General features: G+C 41.4%; 1 protein-coding gene across 1 annotated transcript in view; it reads right to left on the bottom strand.

The window, feature by feature from the left end:
- Positions 1-21,429, bottom strand: part of dnah9l (dynein, axonemal, heavy polypeptide 9 like) — a 39,923-nt gene extending 18,494 nt beyond the window's left edge. The window contains exons 1-52 of the mRNA XM_061838577.1: positions 21,386-21,429; positions 21,082-21,280; positions 20,841-20,940; positions 20,515-20,726; positions 20,201-20,434; positions 19,699-19,866; positions 19,231-19,347; positions 18,905-19,042; positions 18,479-18,603; positions 18,133-18,328; positions 17,418-17,522; positions 17,131-17,322; positions 16,621-16,821; positions 16,096-16,431; positions 15,571-15,648; positions 15,444-15,499; positions 15,245-15,365; positions 15,013-15,182; positions 13,724-13,946; positions 12,723-12,839; positions 12,474-12,560; positions 12,012-12,170; positions 11,813-11,896; positions 11,578-11,736; positions 11,344-11,466; positions 10,988-11,110; positions 10,662-10,886; positions 10,360-10,578; positions 9,621-9,788; positions 9,336-9,461; positions 9,137-9,244; positions 8,932-9,063; positions 8,694-8,854; positions 8,118-8,274; positions 7,349-7,494; positions 7,157-7,273; positions 6,945-7,083; positions 6,783-6,875; positions 5,969-6,163; positions 5,557-5,634; positions 5,292-5,424; positions 4,678-4,805; positions 3,189-3,337; positions 2,953-3,103; positions 2,725-2,856; positions 2,482-2,655; positions 2,173-2,377; positions 917-1,082; positions 740-842; positions 530-667; positions 345-446; positions 101-262 (exon numbers count right to left, since the gene is read on the bottom strand). Coding sequence (XP_061694561.1) covers positions 101-262; positions 345-446; positions 530-667; positions 740-842; positions 917-1,082; positions 2,173-2,377; positions 2,482-2,655; positions 2,725-2,856; positions 2,953-3,103; positions 3,189-3,337; positions 4,678-4,805; positions 5,292-5,424; positions 5,557-5,634; positions 5,969-6,163; positions 6,783-6,875; positions 6,945-7,083; positions 7,157-7,273; positions 7,349-7,494; positions 8,118-8,274; positions 8,694-8,854; positions 8,932-9,063; positions 9,137-9,244; positions 9,336-9,461; positions 9,621-9,788; positions 10,360-10,578; positions 10,662-10,886; positions 10,988-11,110; positions 11,344-11,466; positions 11,578-11,736; positions 11,813-11,896; positions 12,012-12,170; positions 12,474-12,560; positions 12,723-12,839; positions 13,724-13,946; positions 15,013-15,182; positions 15,245-15,365; positions 15,444-15,499; positions 15,571-15,648; positions 16,096-16,431; positions 16,621-16,821; positions 17,131-17,322; positions 17,418-17,522; positions 18,133-18,328; positions 18,479-18,603; positions 18,905-19,042; positions 19,231-19,347; positions 19,699-19,866; positions 20,201-20,434; positions 20,515-20,726; positions 20,841-20,940; positions 21,082-21,280; positions 21,386-21,414 — 7,659 coding nt within the window. The 5' untranslated portion in view covers positions 21,415-21,429. The remainder of the gene's footprint in view (positions 1-100; positions 263-344; positions 447-529; positions 668-739; positions 843-916; positions 1,083-2,172; positions 2,378-2,481; positions 2,656-2,724; positions 2,857-2,952; positions 3,104-3,188; positions 3,338-4,677; positions 4,806-5,291; positions 5,425-5,556; positions 5,635-5,968; positions 6,164-6,782; positions 6,876-6,944; positions 7,084-7,156; positions 7,274-7,348; positions 7,495-8,117; positions 8,275-8,693; positions 8,855-8,931; positions 9,064-9,136; positions 9,245-9,335; positions 9,462-9,620; positions 9,789-10,359; positions 10,579-10,661; positions 10,887-10,987; positions 11,111-11,343; positions 11,467-11,577; positions 11,737-11,812; positions 11,897-12,011; positions 12,171-12,473; positions 12,561-12,722; positions 12,840-13,723; positions 13,947-15,012; positions 15,183-15,244; positions 15,366-15,443; positions 15,500-15,570; positions 15,649-16,095; positions 16,432-16,620; positions 16,822-17,130; positions 17,323-17,417; positions 17,523-18,132; positions 18,329-18,478; positions 18,604-18,904; positions 19,043-19,230; positions 19,348-19,698; positions 19,867-20,200; positions 20,435-20,514; positions 20,727-20,840; positions 20,941-21,081; positions 21,281-21,385) is intronic.
- Between the last annotated feature and the right edge of the window lie 540 nt (positions 21,430-21,969).

Genomic DNA, 21,969 nt, shown 5'->3' with positions numbered 1-21,969 from the left:
AAATTACGAATTTAAGCATTTCCTAAAAGGAGATTAGCAGCAAAACATATGCAGTTTGGTTTCAGTCAAAATTATTACTTTTCTATTACTTATCTTATACCTCAAAATATCTCTTGGAAGTGTCCAGTAGGAGTTTGTTGAAGACCTCCACATCTTTCTCTTCCATCAGTTTGTCCGAGTATACCCTGGAGCTCTCATGAAGCCACAGCTGAACAAGGTCCATGGGGTATCGGATACACTCAGGCTGGGCAAACAAGATGCCCTGTGCTCATAAATACACAGATACGGCAATTATCATAAAATGTAATTCATGTGCAACAATTATTTTCATGTGTGTATCTAACCTGGAAGATGTTGGCAAGGTCTCGCAAATTGAAAATGTAATGGAAGCGAATTGCAGAGGGCAGGAAGCTCCGACTAATTTTCTGGTGCAAAGAGATGGCAGCCTAGAGGGATCGATATCATTTGTATCGCAGCCAAATGTGACATGGTCATCCACACAAATATATCCCAGAGTCTGAGACGGAACCTGTATGAGAGGATCGACGGAGCGTAAGACCCCGTAGCTGAATTCACCCTGTAGGAAGTGAGATGACAAGATGCTGGAAAAGATGGTGGCCAATGCATCAGCACTGGGGAAATGTACTGAAAACACAGAGAAATGTCTCTGTATGGACAAAACAGAGCAGTTATCATAAACGGCAGATCACAACTCATTTATGTTTCCTGGAGACTGCACCTGTAGTCGAGGGTTAATGGAAAAGTTTCCAGCAGTTGGGTTCATGCAGGTGATGTACTGGCAATTATGAATCTCTTTCAATGCCAGTTTTTGTCTGTCATACCTGCAAAGAATCAAATCGAGTCACTTGGTGTTCTACGGTACATTAAGAAGACAGCTTTTAAAAATGTGTCTCACCAGTGGTTATAGTCCAGATGCTGACGTATAAGCGTGTGTGGCTGGACAGTCCCGTATACGTCCACCTTCGGCATGTTGAGGTCATCTATGAAGTAAACGAGTTTCTTTGTGGTCGGAGGTCCAAATTTACGACCTGCTTTCTTCTCCAGTGGTTTCTCGAGAACACCTAAATGTAGTGTATTTATTAGATTTGAGGAAAAAATGTGAATTGTATGGAGGATGACCTCAAATCAAACACAAGCATCACAAACTCAACCTTTCTAAAGTTATTTAATTAACACTGTGACTGAAGGATTAATTCAGCAATTTGTGTATTATTGTAGCTGCAGTTTGAAGTGTACCTATCAATTTGATTCAGTGAAGTTCTTACCATTGTGAAGTACGTTAAAAGAATACTACTTCAGTGAAAATAAAGTACAGGTACATAAAGTATATAGTTTCAGCCTAGGGATGTCTGCACTGTACTGGATGCCATTCAAGTTATCTTTATAAAGGCAGAATTTAAGATGGGTATCTTGCACTGTATTGTATTCTGGAATGAAGTTTCTGATGACAAAATAAATAAATGCTTATATTGTATTCTTATTCAAAACAAGTCTTTGATTAAATAATTTTAGTTACAAACACTCAGACAAACAAACAGAGGGATAGACACATTTGACCACCCACCGACCCACCAATAGACAAGCCAAGAGAATTAAATTACTTCAATGTAGTTCCTCCGCACCAAGGCATTACTTACAGTATAGACTAGTATATTATACTAATAGTGTCATGCTCCTGGATTCCAGCCCGGGCTGGGCGTGGTCAGCTAATCAGAAGGCGCACAGCTGTGCCTCATGACCACTGATTAGACCCAGTACATATAGGACCCGGGGGACGACAAATACTCCGCTAGATCGTTGTTCTTTATGCCTCGTTCCCGCACTCCTGTTTTCCTGACTTCTGATCTCCGTGCACCGACCCACGCCTGTCCACTGACCACCCTCGTAAGCCCATCCGTACTAGTACTTCGGATTGTTTGGACTGTCTGCTTGATCTCAGACCTCGGACCGAATAAAGGTTTCCTCTGTACTGTCTGCTGTCTCTGGAGTCGTGCATTTGGGTCCACCCTTGAGCCCCGTTTCGTGACAAATAAGCAAGTTTTCCTTCATAGAACATACATAAGAGAGGTTAGAAACAAAATTAAGAGGTGAATACACGGAAGAACACTGCAAACAGAGACAGAAGGATTAGAAAATTATCACAAATCCTACGTTGCAGCATAGCTGAGGTAGTATAGTAGTTGAAGGGCACTTTAGCCACTATGTAGTCGTGATTCAGTTTGGAGACTTTATCACACACGAGAATGCTCTTCCCTACTCCTGCGTTACCCACTAACATGATAGGTTTGCCCCTCTGGAGGAGTAGGTCCATGAAATATGTCAGACATATGGTTTCTGGGGTGTGAACAAGCACTGCCTGAAAACATATTAAATGACAATACAGAAAGGTCCTTCTTCAGAACATTTACACGAATTGCATTCTTTGAGAGCAATCACAGACATCACCGGTATATGCTGTACCTGCAAAGGCACATCAAGTTCCAGCTCAAAAGGAACCTTCTTCTCGCTCCACGGGATAAATTTTTTGGTTTCAGGATCTATAAAGTAGTCAAAGACGGTTCCTTGGGAGGGGAACTTAACAGCTCTCATTTCTTTTACCCACCAGCGGCTGAATTCAGCACGATAGTCACGTAGCTGAACCGAAATTCAGAAACTCAGTGCCAGATGAAACTTGATACAATAGGTTATTGAGTCAGAACATACATGATCGTGGAAGAGGGGTCCTCCAAAAGCCCAGACACAGGCGAAGACAAAGTAAATCTCATAAAGTTCTCTGGGGGAATCAGGAGGTGTGTTGTTATCAGTCAGCAGGCAGTCCAACAAGGAGCACAGTGTCTGATTGACAGGTTACACAAGAATACAACAATAACAACATTTCAAACCTTTTTCTAAATTTACTGTAAAGATTTAAGGAGCACCATGTGTCCTTACTTGCACCAAGCTGATTTCCGGAATGGGAGTGATAGTTTTCAAGTTGCAGCGGACTTGTTCTAGACAGTAGGGTACATACTTGTCAAACAAAATAGTGAGGTTAGCTCGTTCTGATTGTGCCTGCCGGTTCTCTATCCAGCTTGTCACGAAACTGAGGACAAAGTAAACACTGCTGTGGAGCAAATCATAGTGACTTATGTTTCATTGTGTACATCGGGGGTGCGCATGAGTCTTACGAGGTCCAGCCAAGGTCCTGCGGGTTGACGTAGAGGATTCCTGCTCTTGACACAGTCGCCGGGGTAGCAGCTTTCAGATGCGATATCTCAAAGAGGAGACGCATGGAGGAGGACAAACTAATCCTCTCGTTACTGGCTAAAGTCAATACCTTGACAAACAGAAGGGATAGTTGAGAAACTTCTTCTTTCCCTTCCAGCCCAAAAATTTTCTTTCCTGGTCTTCTACAGTTTTCTACAGTCTTCTCTCACCACATCCATAAATCTTCACATTAGTCTTCCGCTCCACCTCCTACCTCATGGCTTCTTATTCTGTATCCTTCAACGATGTAACCACTGCCCCTTCTGTCCCTTTGTCTCCTGGTCATTTCGACTGTTTCTAACCCACATAAAATTGCTGGTCTCATGACTGTCAAATAAATCTTTCTTTTCCCTTAAACTGGTAAGCTTCTGTCACAGATCACCACTGGCAATTTTCTCCACTAGCTCCATTCTTCCAGAACACATTTCTTTACCTCTCGTCCACCCTCCCCATTACTCTGATCCCAAGTAATCAGACTACTGCACCTTCTCGATCCTTAGGGTTTGTAAACTCAGCATTCTACTAGCCTCCTTTTGATTCACGAACATAGTCTTTCTTGCTGAGCCCGAGCTTGATTCTTCATTCAGTTCATACCTCCACTTGTACAGGTTCTCTTCCATCTGTTCCCAAGTCTCATCGCAGATCACAATATCATCTGCAAATATCACAGTCCAGGGAGACTTCCGTCTGACCTTATCTTTCAATCAGTCCATCGCCATAGCAAACAACAATGGGATATTCTAGCCACTAAGCTTATGTATTTCTAATTACATATGCCCTATATACACAGTGGAGGACCTGGTCTTCAAATCCGGCTTCGTCTGTTTGGAATTTGCATGTTGTCCCCATGGCTGCGTGGGTTTCTATGGTTCTCTAGTATTCTCACACATTCTCAAAACATACATGTTAAGTTAACAACTGTAAATTGCCTATAGGTGGGAATGTGAGTGTGAATGGTTGTTGGTTTATATGTATCTTGCGATAGGATGGCAACCAGTTGGGTGTATCCAACCTCTTGCCCAGAATCAGCTGGTGTAGGGCCCAGCTGGCCCATGACCCTAGTGAGGTTAATCAGTGTGGAAAATGCATGGATTATTTTCCATAGAAAATTACATTCTTATGATAGTTAATTTGTCTGTCGATAGCACGTTTTCATCACACTGTCACCCCAGCTTCCTCTTTTATGAAGGTGTGCTTTGCCAAAATCTTTTTTTGAAAAGCTTTTTAAGGTCACCATACACCTAAGTTGTGCTGGAAAAACATCAAAAACCTCAACATATTTGTTGAAATCAAATTCAGGTATGATAAAATTTTACCGCCTTGAGTGAAATGATAATCTAAAAAAGGAGGTTCTTAGATGTTATGAGATGATATGTCACTATGCTGCTCATGTAAACAAGAGACACTGACCTTATTGTCATCCATAACTGTGTTGAGTGATTCGATCCACATGGGGTCAATGTCCCCATCTAGAACGATCCATTTGGGACTATCATGGGTAAGTGAAGCCAGTTCTCTCATGGTAGTGGAGAAGACGCCTGAAGCAGATAAAGCGGAAACTTTGCAAAAATTCCACAACCAATGTTATGCAAGTATTGAAATGTGTTACAGAACTTAGCTATTGGTTTTTAAGTTAAGTATGCTCAAACCTCCTGTACCACTATATTTCAAATCAGTTGGTAACATTTTACTGATCCTATGTTGAAAATAAATATTGTATATAATGTATAGGGCATCCGGTGTAAAAACTGTGCCAAACAGGTGTGATCGTTTCATCTGAGATGACACGCTGTGGCGACCCCTGATGGGACAAGCCGAAAGCAACTTACTATAATGTATAACTGAATGGATTTTGCGCTCATGAGTCCCCATCAACACCCACCGACCCAACACTCACACACACACAGTACAGTATTCCACTGCCGTATATTAGTTGACATTGATTTTATTCTCTTACTTTTTAAGAAGTACACATGGTTCTTAATTGTGTTAGCTGTGAGAATCCCAGGTGTGATGTCTCTCACCATCCTTCCATTCTCTGGTCACAGAGTGCAGATATCCAAACAACTCATTTGTGGTCACAGCTTTAGGGTTGATGTCATTCCACGCTGGTTTCATCTTCATGTTTACGTAGGTTCTATGGAGGGTCTTCAAGATCTGTTGTGCAAATAAAGAAAATTGCCAGAGCGACCTCCATCTGAACAAATGGAAATGCTAATGCACAGGATAAAACGTGTATATTTGAGATTTAAAACGTATTAACACAGCCGTATGTACTGTATCAATAACCTGGCTCTTTCCAGTTCCTGGTCCACCGATGACAAAAACAGAATGTCTGACAGCCAGCAGCTCCTCCAACTGAGTGACCTACCAACACACAAATGACATTTGCATATCGTATGTGCCTGATCCTGGCTTAAGGAAAGATCTATTCAAGATTACATCAGTGGGGTTTGCATGTTCTTTCTTCTTTCCTTTCCTTCTTTCACATTCCTTAACTATACATACGAAGGTCAAATGAAGACTAAATTGTTCATAGGTGTGAATATAAATGTGAATGATTACTTATTTATATATGCTCTTTAATTGGCTGTCGACCTGTCCAGATTCTCCCCCGCCTCTCGCCCAAACTTAGCTTTGATAGACTTCTGGCCAATTAATTAGGACAAATGGTATAGAAAATTAATGGATGGAGTGGTACCTTCAGTATAAAGTTTTCTTCCGGCTGAAGGCGCAGCTCATTAACTGATTGGCGGACAGCATTTTCCAGCTCAGTGTCTCTTTTCTGGGGAACCTCCAACTGAAGGAAGAGGTCACTAATGAGGCCCAGAAATATGGGGACATCATTGGTCACTATCTTTGGCAAATTGAAATCCCTTAAGGCCCGCATGAGCACCTGTGGAGAAAAATGACAATTTGAATGTCACCTTAAAATTTGAACCTGATTTTTGGGTGCCTGTGTGATTTTTCTCTGGGAACTCCAGTTTCCTCCCACATCCCAAAAACAGGCATTCATTGGAGACTCTAATTGTGAGTGCAACTGTTGTCTGTCTCCATGTGCCCTGCTGGCTGGCAACCAATCCAGGGTGTACCCTGCCTCCTGCCCAATGACAGCGGGGATTGACTCCCGTGCCCCTCGTGAGGATAAGCGGCTCAGAAAATGGATGGATGGGTGGATGAATTAAAGTCATCCATGCTTCCTTGAGTTCCATCTGTTTTTCTGACGAGATGCCTGAAATCAGGTCAACGTCACTAGATAAAATCTCCGCCTTCTCTTTCCGGTCATGAGACAGAGCTGGCAACATAACAAACATGTGTGCTCTCATCACTCGGTCATCTACACGAAGGAAATCAATCCAAGGAAAGTGGACAGTTTGAACCAAATGACAAAAAGGGGGATTTAAAACTGGGTCAAACAAACCAAGTCAAGGACACTAGTGGACGTTAAAATGGTCAAGTGGATTTCTACTTCTTCAATCAGCTGCAACAGACTAAGTGGCCACATTGATGCTCACCTGTTCCTCAGGTCTGCTGCGCTCCGCTCGCTTCAGTGAGCCAGCCACCACCAGAACTGATTTGATGGCTCTTAAACCCCAATCATAGTGATCCTGATTCAGGACAAATATAGTTAGGAATACCCCAGTGTTTTTATAATGACTGGCGTTAAAATTGCATACCTGTTTAGACAGCAATTCTTTACAGAGTGTGTAGAGGCTGATGAACTTGTGCGCCAGAAGACGAGCATCTATGAAGCCCTCTGCCACCAACATGATTTCACAGATGAGCTCAAAGTCCGGGATCACCATGGCGCAAGGCCTGGATGATTAGAAAATGTAATTAGTCTCATTTGACATTAGTTAGGACTTCAAATGTTGTCCAACCGTCAGACCTGAAGAGAGCCTTAAGGTTCTCTGGGAGCTCAGTTCTGCCTGCATAACCTGGGTTCAATGTGATGAAGATTCCCACTGTTTGCTTCAGCTCAATCTCCTCTCCAAGGAAGTGGAACCTACATAACAAATGCAGCACTACATCAAATAAACACACACTCCTTGGAACACTAGATTGCTAAATCCATATTGACCTATGTTTTTTGTTGCGTACTGCATCCTGTATGGTTTTGACCTGTACGGCGACCACAGAAAGCACTTCCACTGAGATCCGGTTGAACTCATCAAAACAGCCCCACACTCCAGTCTGAGCCAGACCCTTATAAATATTTCCAATAGACTGAAGGAGGAGAAAAAAGCAAATGGCAAATAATGTTCGTGACAGTATCTCACTTAAGTGTGCACACCCCTCACATTTTTGTAACTATTTGATCCATATCCATTGACAGCACAAAATAAAAGACATGGCACTTTGGTACAATGTAATGTAGTCAATGTATGACTCATATGACAATATAAATTCATTGTCCCCTCAGAATAACTCAACACACACTAGTGTCTAAATGTGTAAATCGCTGGCAACAAAAGTGAGTACACCCCAACATGAAACTGTCTGGATTCGGCCAAATAGGCATCTCCCCCCGACCCCCCCAACACTGTCAGGACCCATTAGTGTTACAAGTGTCTGAGGTGTGAAAAGGGAGCAAGTGTGTTAAATTTGGTTTTATCTCTCTCACACACTCTCACTCTACTCACTTTTGATGCCAGGCATTATTGGCTGACTGTTCAGTTTTTGGGGACAGTGAATTTCTACTGTTGAACAAACTGCGCACTTACCATTTCATATTTTACTAAAGTGTAATTTCTTCAGCGTTGTGCAGGAATACAGTATGTATTCACTTTTTAAAGAAACAGGAAGTTGATCGAACATAAATTAGACAGAACGTCTGTAGTCAGGGCTACCTTATAGTCCATTTGTTCTGAGCAGTTGAACACATAAACCATAATGCCCAGTGAGCGTCCCAGATCCTTGGTAGTCTCTGTTTTACCAGTACCGGCTGGGCCGGAGGGGGCACCACTCATAGTCAGATGGAGGGACTGCGTCAGCGTTATATAACACCTGACAGGAGGGAGTTAATTTAATAAAAAATACAAAGAAATGAACTAGACATAAAACAGCTGTAATCTAATGAGGACAAGATTAGGTCACATTTCAACCATATTAATCAACCTAATTTTAATAGCTTGCACAAGCACGCTGCTGACATTGACAATCAACTTCATAAAATATGTAATATGTATTAATTGTATTATGAGTAACTACAATTTGGTCCTCCTACGATGAAAGGTGCTCCTAATATTTTTCCAAAGGGTGCAAAAAAATCTGAACTACGTCGAAGTGTAACACAGTATGAAGTTCTACATCACTGAAAACTACAACCAAAAACAATAATCATACTGTTGATTTAGTATCATTTTTAGTCTGCCAGTCAAAATTGCTCAATACTAACTTGGTTGTTATGGATCTCATGTCGGTACCTGTCAGTGAGAGGAGTGATGACAAGCCTATTGGTGTTGCCGAGGTATTCATAACTGAAGCGGAACTGGGCATCACAGATATCAACGTAACAGTGTTGTGTTTTATTGTCCCAACGATGGCGCAACTGCGAGAGCCACGCAAATGATTGTCCTGTTGACACCTGCACTTGAAACAAAAAGAAATCAAAAGATCATTTCATGATAATCTTGTATTTTTTATCCCATTTAAATATTGAACCTTTTCAGTTATGAGATTGGCCACTACATCTCGGGCGTGGACGTCAATGGTGCAGACGGTCATGATTTTCTGTCTGTCTCCAGGAGTCAACTCCCCCAGCAGCATGTGGATTAGTGAGTTGAGCTGTAAGATCTGCCAAACCCACAATGTAAAGTATTTGTCATTAAGGAAAAACATCTTTGTTTCTTCTCATCTTCAGTCAAACCTGTTTTTTATTATAATCTTTGAGCGCTGTGTCAAATCCTTCCTCCACCCTTGCAAATGCAATGCCCACATCTGTGGCCCACCATACCTGGCTGCCAGTCAACCCGACCTAGAACATGGAAAAAAAACGACAAGAAACACACAGTGACTTTGTTATGTAAAACGAATGGAATGATTCCACACATCTGACTGTGTGAAACCTGTGCCGGGTAATCAAAGAGCCACTGGTCACGTGGTTTGTCTTCATAGGCAGCTACCGCCTCTTGAATCTCCTTCTGAATGGTGCTGCGCATTGTGCTTTCCAAGGCAACCAACCAGCGCTCAGCCTGGGGGAACAAACACCATTTACAACATGGTTTGGATATAAAATACGAGGCGAAAAATGGACCAGCAAGAGTTATTTGTAACATCAGTAAATGTTCAGTCAACATGTCCACAAGTGGGTTTAATGATAGTTGCATTAAAACAAATGTGGCATTTCATACCTGTCCTTCACAAAGACATGGCTTGCAGAATGGAACATATTCTCCCTCTCGACTGCACATCCCTATGGCAACTACTTCCCCCTCCACTAGTGCTCCTTCACCTCTGTGTGACTCCTTGAAGCGAAGATCTGCTATATTGTCGAACAGCTTTAGCAAGTGTCTGGTCACCTGAAAAAAACATATTCTTTGGGTTCTTAAATGGCAATTTCTTTGGGAACCTCACTCAACTTTAGGTACAGGTGCACAATCTAACAAGATCCAATGTCTTTACAAGAAAATGCTCGAGATTCCTTACTCAAAGGCATCACAGCATTTGATGTATTTTTGGGGGGTTTCAGCCCTCATTTTCTGTACGCGTCCTTTACTGCCCCATATTTTTCCCATCATGTCACTAATGTTTATGTTCTCTGCATCTCTGTAATCAAATACCATCATGTGGTGTGAATATGGAATGAAACCGTTTATTCATGATACTCTTACAAGTCATTTCTTGATTTAACTTAAATTTAGTGATTTATTTTTTGCTGGTCTCTCTTGATTGAACGCTAATGCCGTGTAATGTTTAGCAACCTAGATTGTTGAATTTGTAGTAATCGTATGTTTTACGGCCAATGGTTTTATAGTGTGCTTTTGAAAATCTAAATGCCCATTTGGCCAAAGTTGAGTTTAATGTAAACCATTGACAAAGTTCCATTCTCCAACACCTTTGAAGACACTTTCATTTTATTTGATCTCTTACCTGCACGGGTTGTGTTCCCTTGGAGACAATCTCCAGCAGGTCGTTGGCAGATACAAAATAAAACCTGGGAAATGTCAGCCTCTTGGTCTCCAAGTAATCTGCCAGGGCTTTCTCACACACAGACAGCCTCTGCTGCAGTGTCTCCAGATTCTCCAGGAAGCCAGGCCCGTTGGTCACCCCTAACACATTACTGTTCTGCACCACCTCACTCATCAAACTCTGGCAAAAGAGATTGTAGTGAAGGACTGCGTAACAGCAACAAGATAAATGTAGGCTTATGAGCAGTTATATACATCAACTACCTGAAAATCATTGTGAATTCCCCAGAAGTGCTCCGCATCACTGGCCAGCTGGCTGCGGATGTCACGGCTGTTGGTGAAGATGCTGTTGAGGTGGGCCCAGGTCTTCTGCACTGACATCCACAAGGAGGTGACCACGTCAGCCACCATCAGCTTCCGCTGCCATATGCTCACTTCTGGCTGAAAATATTCCACGTACTTGCTCATGAGGATGTTTTGCAGCTGCACCTGAAGAGAAATTCATCATGCCCCTCTACTTTTTGTCATGGTTGTCAAAGCACAACTATCTGGACAACTGTCTCAACTTGTCTGATAGGACGTAGGCTTACTTGGTTATCTTCCAAAGTTTCTATCATGTTCTCATCTGCTTTGAGGACAGGGATTCCAGTGCTGGAGTGAGTGTCATAGGACAATGACATAACACTCCATGTCTGTTTTATCTCTGACAATACCTGACAGAAAATAGATGTTTTTATTTCTTTAGGATATATCGCAAGTAAAAAAAAAAGTGGGTACAGTGAACTGTATAAGAGTTGGTCCCTTTCAGATATTGGGGTATTGAGCGATGCCTGATATGTAGTGTTTTGGTTTACCCCAAGGATGTTTCCTGATTGACACAGAACTTCTCATTATTTTTACTGACTTTCAACTATTTATTGGAGAAGCAATGTGTGGTAATGCTGACCTTCTCTATCGCCATTTCCTTCATGGCCTTGTCCACTATATTCTTAACCTCATCCTCGACATGGTGAAGCTGCAATTCCAACAGGTTCCCAAGGGTGGTCTCCTCTCCCATCACAAATGTTACCTGTGGAGCAAAGCGTTTCCAAGATGTCTAGTATCAGATTTCAAGATGGTTCATTGGGTTCTAATAGTGGCCCAACAGAAGCAATCAGACATTTTGAAGACACGTCGATACCTTGGTGGTGTTCATTAGCTGTTGCCAGTGCCTCTCCCTCACAGCAGAGTTCTGGAGCTCATTGATGGCTCTCAGAGAGGTCAGCAGGTTCTTCACTGTTGACTCCAGTCCCATGTAGACATCCCACAAACGCACCTCCTTATCCAGCATCTTCATCTCCTTGATTGTTAGACATACAGGGGATATGAGAGATCCTTTCTCAATTGCTCATCATGTTTATCTACAAAAGTTTTACTTTTGCAAAACGTCTGAGCTCCATGTCCATTTGCTCAATGTTGATTTCTTTCCATTGAGTTTTGGTCCAATCCACTATGCTGCTCTGTAAGAGAAAAAAAAATGAAATGTTGCGTTGCATCGACAGATTTGCACTGGTTGGTCTTTGAGGTCAACAGCACAGTGTTGTGCTTTCGACCTCGAATGTAGAAATTTCATACCTTGACAAAAATGACCATATCCCATACTGCTTTAACGAGAATGATGTCGGTGCGACACTGACGCAGTTGCTTGTAGTCTGGGAAGCTGACCTCGAACAGGTCGGCGGTGTCCTTCAGCGAGTTCATTTCCGCCTCCATTGCAGCTACTGCTCGATTAGACTGGAGAAACATGCTTGTTTAGTTTATTGAGACCCAATAATAATGCTGTTGTAGTGTGCAGTGTTGTAAGACTTTATTAATGCCAGCCATAATGGATTTTCTTCTTTGCAGCTTTCTCTCCTTTTATGATTGTTGCATAATCAGCATCTAATTTCATATGGTGTCATTTTGTAAAACGCTGCGTACGATTGGTCAAATACTATGGATCTTATTACTCTTCCAGGGATTATAAAATTTTGAGAATATCAGCAAAACATGAATTTGCCGAGTTCTTCAAGCAGTAGCAATTTAGCAAATGCTCACCTTATCAATTTGCTTGTATGGCTCTTCCACACTGATCTTAAAAATTGCTTCACTACGGAACCGCTCTCTGAACTCATACTGCTTGACCTAAATATGTAAATAAACAAATTGGCAGATTTTTCAGCATTCACAGCAACCCTCCATTGCAAACTGTCCATACAGTGGTGTCAGTCATTTATCATGCTTGGAAAAACATGAGACAGTTTTGCTCCCGGCAGGCTATGGGAGCTGCTCACACACTAAACGCACCTCAAACCACACACATTTCCTGCGGATGACTGAAACCTCCTTAGACTGCAGGGGCGCCACTTCATGTTTGACTGTGAAAGCGATTTTCCTCAAACTAGTCCACATCTCTGGCAGCTCCTGTTTTGTGGTTTTAAAGAATGGACATTAAACATGCTGATGGATCAATACACAGTGTGGCCAAAAAGTCACTATACACTTCTTTTATATACATATGTACATATACACACACAGTATATTTGGTTTCTGGAATGATTTGGATAGGCATGAGGCCTTCAGCATTTGATAGCTTGGACTTTGGAGTTTCATCCACCAGTATCCATTCTTTGTCCTTGACTCGCAAACTGAAATAGGAGAATGGAACATATTGCTGACCAAGATTTTTTTTTTGCCCCAGACAGCAGTTCAGCACCAATTTGAGAAAAGTTACAGCCGTCATGTTGCTACAACAAGGTAGAACTCACCCAATCCATTGCGAATTTCTCGAAACAGGATCGTTTTTTTTCTTTTTAGAAACAGATTGAAATTAAGGCTTACAACTACAACCACTGATGAAAACACCTGGCTCTCATTAGAGCAGTCATTCACGCAAAGTCAGGAAAGGTCTATCTGGAGAGTGCACTGAAAGTCAGCATCAACAAAACGTTGATTGGTCCCCTCGAATGTACTTTGCATTCCCTTGACCTCACACCTTATGACTTTTTTCAATGAGGCTTGAGGAAAGAGGAACCATGCAGTGAGGTCGGCGAAAAAGAATCAAAACTTCACAGATCTGACGGTAGCAAATGGCTGTCAAGAATGAAAGAGCTTATGTTCAGGTATACAGCGTAATTATTGGAAGACTCAGTTAGTTAACTGAAACGTGTTGGAAGTCTGGACATTAAAATTACAATGACTCCTCTAGATGACTTAGTTTCCCTTCTAATTTTGAGGAAAGGTGGCCACAGTCTTTTAGGACATCCCATATTACTGTCTACGCCATGTGTGTGCATATATGTACCCACTTTTAGCTGTGCGTAGACATCATCTGGGAGTTGTTGGCCATAGGTCTTCAGGAGCTCTGCTGTAGATTTGAGAGGTTTAAAGTCCTGCTCGTTGTTCAGCTGTCTCTCTCTCATGGCCATTAGGTGTCCCATAATGTCCACCAGACCGGGGTAGTCACCATTGGACACCTTGTTAGAAAGACCATGTGCCGTGTTGTGTACAAAAGTGGACAGATCCCTCACGCTGTAGAACAGAGAAGGATGGGGTTTTATTCATACGATGTTTGTCTCTCAGCGTTGACAAGATCGAGAGAAACATTACAATGTACAGTACCAGTTGACTGTGGGGGCAAACCATTGTGCGCAAGCCACATTTGGTTATTGAAACAGACAGATGGGCCAGGTCATTTGAAGGTAAGGTAAAAAAGGCTACAATTTATACTTAAAATAATTTGCCTAGTAACGTAATTGACTAAGTCGAATTTTGACAGTTTTAGAAAGAAAGAAAAGAAAGAAAGGAAACCAAGAACAGACAAAATTACTATCATTTTTATTTTATTATTTATAATAGATTTTTTTAAATTAAACCTTTATTTAATTTGATAAATATGAAATAAAAATTCTATATGTAAATTTATCTTAATAATTATTTTGCAATTGGCTGGCAACCAGTTCAGGGTGTACCCCGCCTCTTGCCTGTTGACAGCTGGGATAGGCTCCAGCAGCCCCCGCGACCCTTGTGAGGATGAGTGGTGAAGAAAATGAAAATGAAATGGATGGATGGATGGATAATTATTTTTATGTTGACAATATATCAATTGACAAATTATCTAAAGAGGTGAATTAAAAAATATGAATGAAGACATTTTATTGGAATGAGTAAAATGTTGATTATGCAATTACTCACATGTTAAAGAATGGATGTGGCTGTATGGCACAAATGATAGAAAACAATCCTAAAATGAATTGTTTTGTATTTACTTGTGTTAAATACTCTTGTGGCCAAAAGTTGGCAATGGCTCACTTTTTGTGTATCTTTAACTTTACGGGTTAAATTCTCATGTTTAGCAGACACATTGTTTCTATATTGGTGAATGGTCATTTTCTTAAAAATGTTGGAATGCATGAGTGAATTGCAGAATTTTTAAAAGAAGGGTTAGGATTGTACATTTTTTGTTTCAAATTTGACGTATTTTCTGATAAGTCTTCAAAAGTGACGATAATGTTAATTAGATTTTCAGGCTTGAAACGAAATCCCAACATATGCTTTCAAAATATTCAATCATCTTGTGTGCATGCACATGGCCGACCTTTGGTTAACGTGGTTGAGCAGGTGCTCCTTGAGCATCCAGCTCCATCTCTTGATGATGTTCATCAGCGTGTGCTTGAAAGGTCTGATGTCCAGCTGTAACCAGCCACAGAACACCCTCCCTTCCTCCATCTTGCTCACACTCTCATGGAGAGACTCAAACAGATTGATCTACCAAAAAAACAAAGCTTTATACACTGACCATGAAGGAAAAAAAAAACAACAAAAGAAACCTGCTCTTTGAAGTTTTCCAATGTAGGTGGGTTTTTCTTCAGTTCGTAGTCAGCATACAGCTCAGCTTCCTCAGAGCTTAATACATGACCGTAGAGCAGAAACTGTCTCATAAACTCCGACCTATGAATGTCAAAAGAAAAAGAGAGTCTGCAGATCATCTCCTTAAGAAAACGTTAACATGTCTAACCACATTTTGACCTGTCATCAGTCCAGAGGTAGCGATAGCTGTTGAACAATTCTCGATATTCTCTGACCTGAAAAAAACATTTCATGTGTTCAGCTGCACCACAAATGGACTTTCATGCTCAGACAAGTATCTGCATACCTTGGCCATAGCTGCACGTGCTCGAGAGCGTAGAGCACAAGACATTTCTGACAAATCCTTCATTCCATTTATGTCATTCTGCATGAACAGGAAAAGACAGGAAAATATGTATATTTATGCGTAAAAAAACACTTCTTAATGTCTGTAATGTAAAGAAGAGGTGCCAAAATGCTTCCAGGTGGCAATGAAGTGCTTTACTTGCCCTGACCTGAACTCAAAATGTGACAGTGATACACCACAAAGGGTTTTAAGTATTTTTAATTTTCCTATATTCCTCCTATAATCCCAATATTCATTCAGCAGAACACGTGGGTAAATCAAGTATATACAAACAGTTGTACACAGAAGATTGCAAAAATGCTTGGAAAAGACTAGCCAGTTCTAATGGGGTATGCCGTTTTACCTTTTTTTTTTTTTTTTTACTATCGTCTAGCCATGGCCAGATGGAATGGAAGTAACTTTTTAAAAAATTCCCTTGCCACCCGGAAGTGGGACATAATGGATGCATACTATGTGTGGATTGACCTGGTAATTATCGAGATGCCTGTACTTTGCAACTCTGGGGATGAACGAAGCCATTTTTAGAATATTGGCAACCATGTTGTCCACAATATCAAAGAAGTTGTTTCTGTTGGTGGAATCTAGTGAGGGCTCAAAACACATCTCACTGCCCTTCAGCACCAACTGGACCTCAAACAGCGGACCGAGATGCTGGGCTGGATCAGTATTGTCTAGCAGGTACTGAAGAGAGCATCGGATGGCGCTTGAGAAGCCCCCAAGGATGATGTGGTCCACGTAGTCAGTGTAGGCCTGCCATTCGCTACTGTTCAGGTCGGACACATTCAGGAGTGACCGGTTCTCCTTGAAAAAAAAGCAGGATCAGAGATTACTACTCACAGAACGTGAGGGATATTGGGCTTTTGGGTTAAATTTCAGGATCCACTTAAAATGACATCTGTCATGCATTTTAGTTGCATTCTAAAATGTGAGAGTTGCATTTTAAGCATGCTCCCCTGCCCACAAATACCACTTGAACTATATCATCTCTACCTGCAGAAGCGTGTGTATCTCCTCGCCCGTGCTGCTGATGAGAGCGTGCAGTTTGGTAACACTTTCGTCAATGTCAGAGAACAACAGAAGAGTAGAGTCCCGACTCTTTCTTGTAACACATGGACGCTGGCTGAATTTTCCCATGAGAGTCTGAACTGCCTCCACATTTTCTTTGCTCTTCTGAATGCGACTCCAAATGCTCTAGTGGTGACAAAATATGACAGACAGTTCACATACTGAACTTGACAATTCCAAATTCCTATTTGAGGAAAATCAAAGTTAAAGCTTCACATAATTTCACTTAAATTTTAATGAAAAGAAACCCAGAGTTTTGGTCTTTGGACCCAGCGGCCCTTTTAACAACCCCTCCTCTATCGTCTTGGGTCCCTTGACACACTTTGTCAAGCCAACAGTCACAAACAGTTTTTTTTTTTTTTTTTTTAGGTCTGACAATGATTTTAATTTGGATTCCTGATCTGGAAACTACGGAAGAAGTAAAGCGGTCGAAACCTGGACAAGGTCTCTTGTGCTCTTAATGTAGTCCCACACATCCTCCTTGGCCCAGGTCAGCTCTAGCAGGGCTGGATCCAACTGTCGCCTGGTCCTGTCCATTTCATCTCTTACCAGTTCCATCTCAACATCTAGGATGGTGCTCTTCAGATGGTTGTACCACTGGGTCACCAAGATCAATGTCTGAGTTTGCTGCAAGGCACAATCTATGATTTTGAGTACAGGCTTGGTTCATAGGTTACAGTTTCATAAAATACAGTCCATGTAAATTGGATATTAAAACTCACCACACAAAATCGCTCCCGATTAGAGTAGAGCTGAAGAGCTGCTTTGGGAATATTCTGGCGCTTCAGCATTCCCAGATACTTCACCTCCTTCAGCACAGATGTCAACTGCAAAATGTGCCAAATGTGTAAAATGAGGTGTCTAAAGTATGATTTGATGTATCGATTCATGCATACTTCCCCAGACAGCGTAGTTATGGTAAATTTGGAAAATAGGGGAGCAGTAGTATGAGACATCCTGCATTTACTACTTGTAGAGGACAAGGACTAAGCCCTGCCACCAATTACGAAAAATAATTAAATTGACACCAATGCAAAAAGGTTTGTATTTGCCTAGAAATGCCACTAAATGCTGGACAATGTTTTTTTTCCCAATGCAACAATTCTATGGCCTGACTAAATGAAGTTCACTTTAATAGTGTAATTTTTCTTGTGCAAGAAATTTATTCATCCAACTTCACTCATGGATTTAATTTAATCAGACTTTCCTAAACGTTTTGTTAAAAATAGGTTGTAAGTTTATGCTGTTTAATTATCAAAAACGTTTCTTATAGTCAATTTATGTCTTGTTTATCACTTTTCTATGCACAGTAAAGCATGTGTAATATTTTTAATCACATTCCAAGATATGTTTTGGCAGGTTTATGTCCTGGGGCGCAACCGTGATTTTTTCATTTTTTTGTATGATTGTGCAGGTGTGCGGTGGGTTTGTGCTTACAGCAAGACTGAAGTTGACGTGAAACAAGCCTGTGGTGGGGTCAAGAGTCAATAGGGGATCCTCCAGGTGTGTTTGACAGATTTCCTCCAGGCCTTCAGTCCACTGTGAAAAAAAACCCTGGTCCTGCTGCTCCAAATCTTCCAGAAGATGTTCACACTTGAGGAGAGCAATGTCGACCTCAGTGCCACCAAGAGGCCTGGAATGAAACGACAGAAGAGACTTTAGATAGCGAAGAAGCCGTTCCTTCAATCTCGAATGGTAGATCACCTCCAAGGTTGTTCCAAGCTAAAGGTGTGTATGTCTGTGTATGTGTGTGTGTGTGTGCGTGTGTGTAGTCGGTCCATACGTATTAGCAAGCTGGCACAAGCTGCCTTTGTTGGCCAAGATGCGACACCGAAGCCCCTGAGACCATTTCAGCCGCCCAGCCACCGGGGGCATATTTTTTCCTAGAACCACATTTCCTGACAGATGCTGAAACATACAAGCATAATTTCCATTATTAATCCCCCAATTAAGTGAACCACCAAAACAAATACAGTGCTCAACATGGGGTTGGAAGAAAATAATAATAATAAGATGATGAAAATATTCAGTGTTCCGAACTGAGCCTTGCTGTGAAAGGAATAATCAGCAAAAAAAAAAAAAAAAAAAAAAACACCGACTCGGCCTGAGCTTCAATGAGTAATGGGAAATAGGTTAGTCACCCCCCAAAAATCAATGTGGAGCACTTGCACCTAAAATTTCCCATCCAACAAACATATTAGTCTCTCACCCCATTTCTGTGTTGATTAAGTAGAAACTGGCAGTGGTTTATTTCCTTGTTGAACATGTCCAATAATACAATGTAGTTCGGACTGAAGAGCTGATGGATTCTGGGTCGCTCAAGCAGGTTCCCAAAAACCTTCAAAAGCTGAAGAGGATGCAGCGATAATTTCTCATTATCGAGCACATTTTTGGCAAAATTATTCAAATAAAGCCTTGGATCATGTGTAAGGGTGATTCAAGGTTGAGCCTTGGCTCATTAAAGTAAAAGCTCTTAAGATTAATGTAAAATATTCAATCAATTCACACAAATGAGTCGAGGCAAAAGAGACACACTTTAATTGTAGATTTGAGATTTCTTGAGTGCTGAAATGCGAGATTGAGGACAGTTCCAAGCCTCTGGTCAAAGTCTTTATTTTGTTCCATAGAAGATTTGTATTGATGAACAAAATCCTGCAGATGAGAGATACATATTTAAATTAAAATATACATGATGGATGTTTTAGATTCTTCTGCTTTGGCACATTTCCTATAGACTCCCCCCCCCCCCCAAATCAGAGCTTGTAACCAAATGAATAACAATCAAATGATTATTGATAATTATATGATATTAATTAATAATTAAATTAAATTAAATTAAATTAAATTAAATTAATTAAATTAATATTGATGACTCTGGCTGTGTTTTGAAAAACGATAACATTCACAAAAATAGTTGGCTGTGCCTTATGAGAGTCTCAGTGAAAAACTTATGAACCGATGTAAAGATTGCCCTAACAAAGGCAGCAACTTACGATGCCTTACATCATTAGTGTAGTCCAATGGATCGTATTTGCTCTCCCTGAGGGTTCGCCAGCGGTCCTGAAACTCCTCACTCATGGTGAAGACCATCTCGTTGAGGATCTTGCCTCTGGAACCACCGATTTCCACCTTCTCCAGCTTCAAAAAGTCCAGCGCTGAAGCAAACAGCTCCTATGCATGAGTGAGAGAATCTACAATTTCAGCTCAAGTCACTGTGTGAATTGGTTTGAAAAAATATCATGGGAAAATGTTAGCAAGATGAAATACATAGGCTAAAGTGGATATAAAAACTCTACAAACCCATCTTCAAATACCAAGTTTTTAAGAAATAGGCAGTGGACTATGACTTAAAGAGGAACCTCATAAAGGGTCAATTGTCACCAAACAACAGATAAATACAATATTACAATGTTAGCAATGCAATGTGCTCGATTGCAAACAAAGCATTATTAAAAAAAAGGTTAAAATAAATATGTTTAGACTAAAGGTCAATTTTCCATCCTACCTCAATCATACACAGTCTCTCCATTATGTTGTCCGAGCGCTGAAACACAAGTGAGGTGGGAAACTCCCAAAGCTTGACAGTCTGGCCGTGTTGGAAGTACTCGAGAATCTTCTGGCAGTGAGTGTGAAACAGCTGCTTGAAGGTGCGCAGGATGTAGATGGTTATTTGGACTCTCTCCCGCCCTTCCTCAATTTCCATCTTAAACAGTTCTTCAGGGATCAGGTAGGCAAAGGCCTATGAAGCACAAACTTTGTCATATAATAAAGTTTCTGTCTATCTTCATACTTTCCGTACAACATGATTCATCGCTCTGCCTTTTCCAGGATGAGGTTGCAGAACTCCTGCAGGAGAACAACCATGCGTTGTGGGGTGCAGTAGTACTGTGATCGACTCCAGATGAGACAGAGTGTGTGGAAGAGAGGCGGTAGCAGAGTGTCCACTTGAGGAAAACTTCTCTCTTCCAGGCTACTGATGAGCCTCCTCAAAGGGTGCAGATACAAATCAATGTCCTGCGCTTCCAGCACACCTGTGACAGCCACATAGAGTCATTAGAGTCTAACAAAGCTTCAATCTAACCACAAGTAATAGCAAATACAGAATCCAATTTATCTATATCTCAAGCTGTGATATGCATAGTCACCCTCGTTGACTTTGACAGAGACGTCCTGGAAAGAGGAATAGTAACTGCTTTTGACTCTTTTCAAAATCTCCATGATCTGCTCCACTTTGGGACTCTGAATCTGAAAACATCATTTGTTATTGTCCCACGAACTAGGTTGCAAAAAAAGACTGGGTAAAAATTAGAATTTTATGCACATTCAAAGGATCTAAGTTCAAACCAGGTTGTACCTGAATACTATGATGATGATAGAGGCCTGTACCTGTGACTGAATTCCAACAAGATTCTCTCTATGCGAGGTCCAGAATTGGAGTTCCACGTTAGGCCCCGGGTGATCTCCCTGGAGCAGCAGGTCTCCAGAGTCCTTCTTCAGGACATTCCATATTTGTCCAGACCACTGAACAATCAACGTTTCTATCGAGTACAACAAGCCTCCGTCCAGAGGCCAATCTCTGGGGCTGCTGGAAAGAGAACAACAAGAACCGGATCAGCTCCTACCCTTCAGACTGGAAAAACATCCTTATTTCTAAAACACATTTTATTTTGTGGGGCTTAGACCCGCTAACCCAAGTTCAATCTCTTGAGGTCGTGCCATCTCCACACAAAGAGGAAGGGGCAGCAGGGTTTGGCCCTCAGCGCGTCCTCTCAGAGTGACCACGGTAATTCTCAGTTTTTCCAGGTGACGGCGAATGTCCTCTGATACCACCTGAGGCCACTCCTCATGGTTCAGACTGTTGGACAGCACACACACCAACACCTACACACACAGTGGGCGCATACGTTTCTCCTTGAGGACAGCTGAAGACATCACAAAACACTGCAATATTACCGTACTGAATTAGATTTTTCCCCCCCATCTTCACTTTACCTGACTATGGTATTTATTTTTATTTTTATGATGTTTCACTTTTAGTTCCTACACAAGCATCTGAGCACAATATGTCTGCAAGCCAACCTCTGAGATGACAATTGATAAGTGCTCCATCGGGTTTGCTGGTACTTCCCCCAGCTGCAGTTGCAGTCGGAATCCTTGGCGAGCGATTCTCTTTACGCCCCTCTTCAGCACACACAATATTTTGGTCTTCCACGGTAGTGACGTCTTCATTGATGAAAAACAGTAGGAATGATATCAAAATCATGGAAATAAGTC

This window comes from Syngnathoides biaculeatus, chromosome 13 (assembly GCF_019802595.1).
Source record: "Syngnathoides biaculeatus isolate LvHL_M chromosome 13, ASM1980259v1, whole genome shotgun sequence".
Taxonomy (NCBI): domain Eukaryota; kingdom Metazoa; phylum Chordata; class Actinopteri; order Syngnathiformes; family Syngnathidae; genus Syngnathoides; species Syngnathoides biaculeatus.
Note: the sequence above shows the minus strand (reverse complement) of the source record. Positions and strands in the feature narration are given on the sequence as shown.